The sequence below is a fragment of the Microtus ochrogaster genome, linkage group LG4 (assembly GCF_000317375.1).
Source record: "Microtus ochrogaster isolate Prairie Vole_2 linkage group LG4, MicOch1.0, whole genome shotgun sequence".
Classification (NCBI taxonomy): domain Eukaryota; kingdom Metazoa; phylum Chordata; class Mammalia; order Rodentia; family Cricetidae; genus Microtus; species Microtus ochrogaster.
The window spans coordinates 58,589,344-58,597,252 of NC_022030.1; the positions used below are offsets into that span (position 1 = coordinate 58,589,344).

Consider the following 7,909-nt stretch of genomic DNA (forward strand, 5'->3'; position numbering starts at 1 on the left):
AGAAAGGGGCGCCCAAAAGTTGGAGACACATTAGAGAGATGAAATGTCTGTTCTTCGGAAGCAGGATTTACCACAAATACAGTCACGATTTGGGTACATTGCAAAGACTTGCTCAAGAGCTGTTAAATTGCATGGGAAATCCCAGGGAAGGACTCAGTTAAAATTTAATACATTTCTTGCCTCCCTCCCTCCCTCCCTTTCTTCCTCCTTACATTTTTTCCTTGTTTGTTTTTGAGTCAGGGTCTCATGAAGCCTATGCTGGTTTCAAACTCTCTGTGTAGCCTGCCATGACCTAAGCTCCCCAGCCTACTGCCTCCACCTGTCACAGCTAGGATTGCAGGCTTGCACCACCACAATGGTTTTCGCCATACTGAGGACCAAACCCTGGGCCCAACAAATCCCTGGAAAGCGTTCTGCTGGGAGAGCGCCATCCCCGCCCCTTCCTTCTCCTATAGCCCAAGCGCTTCAGCAATGGTTGTCTGCTCACCAGAGCTCAACCTTTCTCTCCGTCCACTGCCATTTTCTACCCTTCGCCCTTCTTTGCCTCCTTGTTGACTGCTCAGCAGAAGAGCCCAGACTCATCGTCCTTGTTTTTTAAAAAAATTCCCCCATGCAGGGAATCAGTAAATATCTTTGTGAAGCAAGAGGCAGGAGAGGCTGAGGGGGGGAATGGGAATGAGGTAGTTTATGTTTTTCCTACTTTTTCCAAATAAGTGTTATCTAGAAAAACAGGTGCACTGCTCCCTGCTCAGCCGCCTACCCGTTAAAATGCTTTAATTACCGCCTGAACACTAGACAGGCAATTAAAAGGCAGTATTCAAACCAAAAATTTAAGGCACCCTCTTCAATCAGAGTAAAATTGTCTGATTGAGGAGCTAATTAAAAATGGAGTGTAGAGATTCCAGCCAGAAATTTTGTCTGGGGCCTCAAAAGCCCCCCGATTCTCTGTCCTCGGGCCCACACTCCTCTTTAGTAAGTCTCTGTGATGTTCCTGGTGCGACATTGGCTATGGAGACTCAGTCAGAGCCTGTTGCCCGGAGAAAGGCACAAGGCAGCATGCCAACGCTGGGTGTGGGACAAACAGATGAACAAATGACGTTAGTGCCTAGGTATATATGTAAGAGTAAGCAGAAGTAATGGGAGTTGGCAGCCCTGGGGACAGACGGGAAGCCTCAGTGTCCAGCACCCATCACACTGGGTCTGGGTCCACGGGGGTCTTTAGGAAATCATGCTCCCTCTAAAGCTCTTGTTTGTGTTCCCCCCAGAGCTAGGAACCAGTGTGTCTCTCAGTGAACTCTTGAAAAGGCATAGAGAGAAATGCAATTTGGGGAGCTGTTGGATGCTGGAAGAAGTGACAGAGGTGGCTGCTCTTCCCCCCAGTGTTGAAGCCCAGAAGCTGTGAGGTGTTCCCATGCAGGACTTGAGCTGTTGAGGAGGTGAGGGTAACTAGTCCATGTTGCCCCTGTGAGCCAGCTCTTGTCCTGGGGTTTCCATGGCTGCAGGACAAACTCTGTCTGTGTCTCCTGGCCAGTGACACAGATTCAGCCTTCCGACCTCTTCATTCTAAGGACAATCATCCTCTTCTTGTTTTGCTCATTCCTTCCCCTAGCCTCTCTGTGGTGACCCCTGGACAAGAGGTCAGCATTAGCGACTTCTCTGCGTGCTTCTCTCATCAAGGCAGCTGTGTTCTGAGGAGACCGCCTCCCTCGTGGCTGTCTCTCTGGTGGGTGCTCTTTCACAGGCTATGGGGCCAAGAAGTAGTGTTCGCAGGCATCTCGCTGCCTGCCACTACACCCATCCACGCTGTCTTTGCTCCTCCCACCCTCAGGAGCTCCAACACTTTGAAAGGTATTCCTCTTTACAGTCTTAGCCCTTGGTGCAGCTGGCTGCTGGCTGCCCTGGCTGACCCGCAGGCCTTTCTGCACATCACACACACACACACACTCCCACGGCTCCCACCTCGGCATCTTCATCAGTATACCGCCTTCTTGGAGGCATCTTGGTAATGTGTGGCTTGTTCTCTCTCTCTCTCTCTCTCTCTCTCTCTCTCTCTCTCTCTCTGTGTGTGTGTGTGTGTGTGTGTGTGTGTGTGTGCGTGTGTGTGTGAGTATGTGTGTGCGTTATTTTTTCCTTTTATTGAAAGTGGATTTTTTTTCTCACTTAATGTATCTCAATTAAGTTTTCCCTCACTCTATTCTTCCCTATTCCTCCCCAAATCCCATCCCATCTGGATCCACCCCTTTCTGTCTCTCGTTAGAGAACAGGCTTCTAAAGGATTATAATAAAATATAATAATATGAAAACTATCACATCAGAGTTGGACAAAACAAACAGAAGGAAAAGAGAAGACAATGACCCACTCATTCGCACACTCAGGGGTTCCATCGAAACACTAGATTGGAAGCCATAATACACGCACACATACACACACACACACACACACACACACACACACACACACACACAGGACCCAGAATAGACCTGTGCAGGCCCTGTGTATACTGATTCAGTCTCTGTGAATTCGTATATGCATTGATCCTATTGATTCAAAGGGTTTTGCTTTCTTGGTGTCTTCCACCCCTGTTGGCTCTTTGCACTTCCCAGTTTGTGGGGTTTCCTAAGCCCTGAGGGGAGGGACTTGATGAAGAGATCTCATTCAGGCCTGAGTGTTCTGTGTAATGTTTAATTGTGGGTCTCTGCATTTGCTCCCACGCTGCAGGAGGAAGCTACTCTGGTGATAGCTGAGTAAGGCACTGATCATATTTGTCTTTCTGCAGCTGGGATCCCTCCCTCTGGATGATTTCTTTCCGTGTGGTTTGTTTCCCATTGCAGTTGGACCCTAGAACTTACATTGAATTCTTTATTGTTTTCTTACAAGACTTCCCCTTTTGTTTTTTGTTTGTTTGTTTGTTTTTTGTTTTGTTGTTTTGTTTTGTTTTGGGTTTCTCCGTAGCTTTTGGTTCCTGTCCTGGAACTAGCTCTTCTAGACCAGGCTGGCCTCAAACTCACAGAGATCCGCCTGCCTCTGCCTCCCGAGTGCTGGGATTTTTTTTTTTAAGAAAAGCTTTTCTTTTTTTAAATTTATTTATTATGTATACAATATTCTTTCTGCGTTATGCCTGCAGGCCAGAAGAGGGCACCAGACCTCATTACAGATGGTTGTGAGCCACCATGTGGTTGCTGGGAATTGAACTCAGGACCTTTGGAAGAGTAGGCAGTGCTCTTAACCTCTGAGCCATCTCTCCAGTCCCCGAGTGCTGGGATTAAAGGTGTGCGCCACCACTGCCCGCTCCCCTTTTGTTTTCTATCATTACTTTATCTATTAAGGCAATGGTTGTCAAGCTGTGGGTCGTGACCCCTTTGAGAGGTCATATATCAGATACCCTACATATTAGATGTTAACATTGTGATCCATAACAATAGCAAAAAATATAGCTATGAAGCAGCAATGAAATAGTTTTATGTGTTAAGGGTCACAGCACTAGGAAGGTTGAGGCACTGAACATATTAAGGCATTCCATTAATTAAAAACCACACATCAAGCTTTTAATATCATATGAACTTTTCTTCAGGATAAGAAAGGGGGTGCTAAAGCATGCTTGGGAGGTGCTTGTCAGAGCACTCAGCAAACTGTTTGACTTGCAAGCAGGACGACCCTCAGTGGGTTCTGGGGATGCAAACTTAGGTCATGCGTAGCAAGCACTTGGCCTACTGAGTCATGTCCCCTGCCCTGGTGAGAGATTTCTTGAATCTGATTACAGAAGATGAATAGATGTGACAACGGAAGAAAGAGGGTGGAGTGGTGTAAGAGGGAGAAGCAATAACTGTTTCTAGAAGTTGAAAAAGTAAGGAAACATTCTCCCCCAACCCTTCGGGAAGAGTAGGCCCCATAGGTGACATCTGCACTTTAGCCCATGAGCCTGACCCCAGAACTGTAAGAGAATGTCTTTATGCCACTTCAGGCCACCTACCACCTTTTGGACACGTACTGTGGCAGCCACAGTGAACCAATAGTCACCACCACCATCCAGATCCACATGCCAGCCCTGGGACTATCTACATCTCCGCGAATGGCACCTTCATCACCCAGCTAGGGCAGTTACTCAGCTGCTTCCCTGTGCCCAAGGCTCATTTATCAGCACATCTGTCAGCTCCTCCTGCAACCCACATCTGCCTAGAAAGGAATCTTCTTCCTCCACTGCTGAGTCCCTAGCACTGGCCACCTGTTTTCAGCTTCAATTAGGGTGTCACTTCCCGCTTAAGTTTAGATTTCTGTTCTTGCCCCTTTTGGAGCACTAGTGAATTTCCTTAAGAGCAAACCTGTCAACGCCATTCCTCCTTCTAAATCCCCTCAGGGGATAACAATTCATACTGGATAAAATCTAAGACACGCTCAGAGCTGGAGCTCTGCCCCCCCCCCCATCCTCCTATCTCCGCCTCTGTGTGCGTGTGCTGTGCTGGGCATGCCGGCCTCAGTGCCATGGCCTTTCTCTTCCCTCTTGCTAAGATGACTCCAAATGCTTACAGTCAAGGGCTATTTAACCCCACTTCATCTTCCTCCCAGCATGTGCCCACACAGGAAAAGCATCTGGTTGGTTTATTTGCATACTTATATGTGCCTCCTCAGTTAAATGTGAGTTCTCTAAGGACAAGACTTCCCGTCTCCAGCCCTGCAGGGTCCCAAGTGCTTTGCAAGGCCTCCAGTTGATGGCCGTTTGCCTTGTGTGTGCCTTGTGTGTGGCCTGCTTGGCGTGGCTCGTTTCCACTGGCTCCCACTTCATTTGGCCAATATAACTGCAGGAATGTTCGCTTTGCCAGAGGGATCTGTCTTTCAGGAGCACAGGCTATGCAAAGAGCCAAGGAGTGAAGTTTCAGATGCCATTCAGCAGGATTGGACTGACCACAGGATTTCACTTAGGTTGCCTTTTAAAGGTGCATGACTCATTCAACACCTGCACAGGGTGTCGTGAATACATAATACAACGAGGAAAATATTTACATGATGACTTAGCTGAAGAATCTGATTGTGTCAAGCCAAGAAGGGGGGCAGGGTGGAGCAGAAGGAGGTGAAGGCACTTCATGCAGATCCTGACTATTTCATGACCTTCTTCCTCCTGGTGACTCAGGGAGCCCAGGAACCCAGAGGGGCTCTGGAACCAAGTGGCTCGGAGCTGGAAGGCAAATTTGGGATAAAATCAACACAGTGAAATAGCAGCTTCTCCAGTGTGTGCGTGCGTGCGTGTGCGTAAGTCAAGGAAGTGGTGGCATTCGCCTACAGCCGCTGACCCTCTGTGCTTAGCCGTTGTCTTCTCTTCCTGCTAGGTCTCATCATCCACGAAGGACCCTCGGTATATCGCATCTTTAAGCGCTGGCAGGCTGTCAACCAGCAGTGGAAAGTGCTGAACTATGACAAGACAAAGGACGTAGAGGATCAAAAATCAGGAGGCAGGACAAACCTACGGACTTCCTCATCAACCCAAGCCAATATCCCTTCCACGGAAGAGGAGGTAGCCAGCCCCCCGGCCCGTGAGGAGGGCTCCACCAGGGCCGCCAGCCATCCCTCAGACCCTGTGTCCCAACACCACTGTGCTTACACCATTCTGCACATCCTGAGTCACTTGAGACCTCATGAACCGCGGAGCGCGCAGGGCAGCAGCCGAGAACTCGTCATGAGAGTCACCACGGTGTGAACGGAGGCTGGGAGGAAAGCTGGGACAGCACACACCACACCGCAGGAAAGAGGCTGGGCCAGGAGGGGCCCAGGGAGCAGGGATGGGAGGCAGAAATCCAGCAGTGGGTGGCGGGCCTCGGGGGAGCCGGAGCAGAGGGGAGCAGAGGGGAGGAGCCTGGAGCAGAGGGGAGGAGCCTGGAGCAGACGGGAGCAAAGGCGAGGCTGCCCGCTGGAGCCTGTTGGTTTCACAGCAAGGGAAAACCAACACAAACTCCACAACAGTGGGTGGGACAAACGGAACCTGCCCCAAGGAAACACTCCTCCCTGGAGAGTGACAAGTAGCAAGGCACCCAGGAAATGGGCAGAAAATGGTGGCCGGTACCTGAGGTACCTGATGTACCTGATGTACCTGTGGGTAAAAGGGCAACAAAGAGAAAAAGCGAAGGCCACCCAGGGAAGGGCTTTTGTAATCCACACTTCTCTCTCAGCCTTGGGTTTGCTCGTCCCTGGGTGATGCTTCCCAGAACTGGGTGCCCCAAGGGAGAGAGTGGGACCTTGTGAGCTTGTACCCCCACCATGTTTGATGGGGGCCTCTGCACTCAAATGGCTTTATGGACCCCCAAGAGATGGTTCAGGAAGGGAGCTGTTGGCATGACTGGCCAGAGAGAAGGGGCTGCCTCCTTCAGAGAGAACTTTCCCAGCTGTTACTACAAGTGTCCCTTGAGCTCAAAGGCGGCTGAGGTTTAGAGATGGGTATCTTCTGTTCCTTGTTTGTTTTATGGTGATTTGGTTCAAAGATGTTTACGGGATGGAGGACTCGCACACACACACATGCGTGCATATGTGTGTGTGTGCAGAAGGAAGTATGGACTTCTCGTGAGTATCTGAAGCACACATCTGCTGCTATGGATTAACCTTCAAATGTCAGGCCAGGGACAATTCGCCCCGTTACTGAGCCCTACCCACGGCCAGGATAATGTAGTACCATGTCCTTTTGACGTTGGCATTTACAACGGCAGGCACACACATGCGCATACAGACATACACACATTCGCGCATACACACATACACATGCATACAAACATGCACACATACATACAGACATACACACATACACGAGCGCACACACACATACACATGCATACAAACATGCACACATACACATGCACACATACACACACGCACACGCATACATACACACACATGCATGCATACGCACACATGCACACACATACACACACACACACGCACATACACAGACCCTGCTACCTGGTTTTGCAGTATGGGGTAATGCTGGCTTGTGTTATCTCAAGGAAGGGGTGAACACCGATCTAAGTATTCCTGGTGACTTGGCACTGGTACCCTCCTTAAAGAGGCAGTTTGTCTTGTGCTCAGTGCTATGTGCACCTTGGTCCAGCTTGTGCAGCCAGTCAGGGAGCACTGTCTTAGGAGCCCATCTGTGTGATCTGGGATGTGATCCAGGGCCCTGCCAGGCAAGGCCACTGGGTAGTCACCTGCGGAGTTCCTTACTGTCATTGCACAATGGAAACGCCATCCTTGGGTATTAAATGGACACTGTCAAGTACTTTTTTAAACTAGTTTTTAGGGTTTTTTAAAACTCTCTGTTATTTGTAATATTCTCTTAAAAGCTTGGAAATAAATTTTCTTTCCCTACCACTCGTGTCCCTTTCCCATGTTTTTTTCTTTTCTCCTTGTCCTCCAGTGAGAGCCACTGTTCCTGTGCTTTGTCTTCCTTAGCAAGAGTTCAGTGTTTTCATTTCTTCCTCGAGAGTTCAGAAGCCAGGGTAGACAGGCATGCTGCCATCAGCATGTGTCATGCGTGTATTGACAAATAGGTACATGTGATGCCTTGTGTCGATGGTGTGCGTATGTGTGTGTATGTGCGTGTGTGTGTGTGTGTGTGAACCAGACATTAGGGCAGACAGGATGCTGCCATCAGTATGCATCCATGCATGTATTGATACATAGGTATACATGGGGCATGTATGTACATGGTGTGTACGTACAAACCTACATCAAAACACTGAGATTCCTGGCTTTTTTTTTTTCTTCTTAGCAAATGGATTCTATCAGGCCAAACCAGGACCACTCTCCAACTTTTCCCAGGTTACAGTCCAAGAGTCCTAGAAGTATTAGTACCAGAAAAATCTTAGGGAGCTCCACCCCAGCGGGTCCATTTCAAAGAAGCTGAGAGACTGTGAGGAGTGGGGGGTAGGA

General features: G+C 49.1%; 1 protein-coding gene across 1 annotated transcript in view; it reads left to right on the top strand.

Annotated features, from left to right (window-relative positions):
• The window catches only part of March4 (membrane associated ring-CH-type finger 4), a 130,755-nt gene extending 124,014 nt beyond the window's left edge, over positions 1-6,741 (top strand). Inside the window, exon 4 of the mRNA XM_013351686.2 lies at positions 5,323-6,741. Within this exon, the coding sequence (XP_013207140.2) occupies positions 5,323-5,690 (368 nt within the window). The 3' untranslated portion in view covers positions 5,691-6,741. The remainder of the gene's footprint in view (positions 1-5,322) is intronic.
• Positions 6,742-7,909: the final 1,168 nt, after the last annotated feature.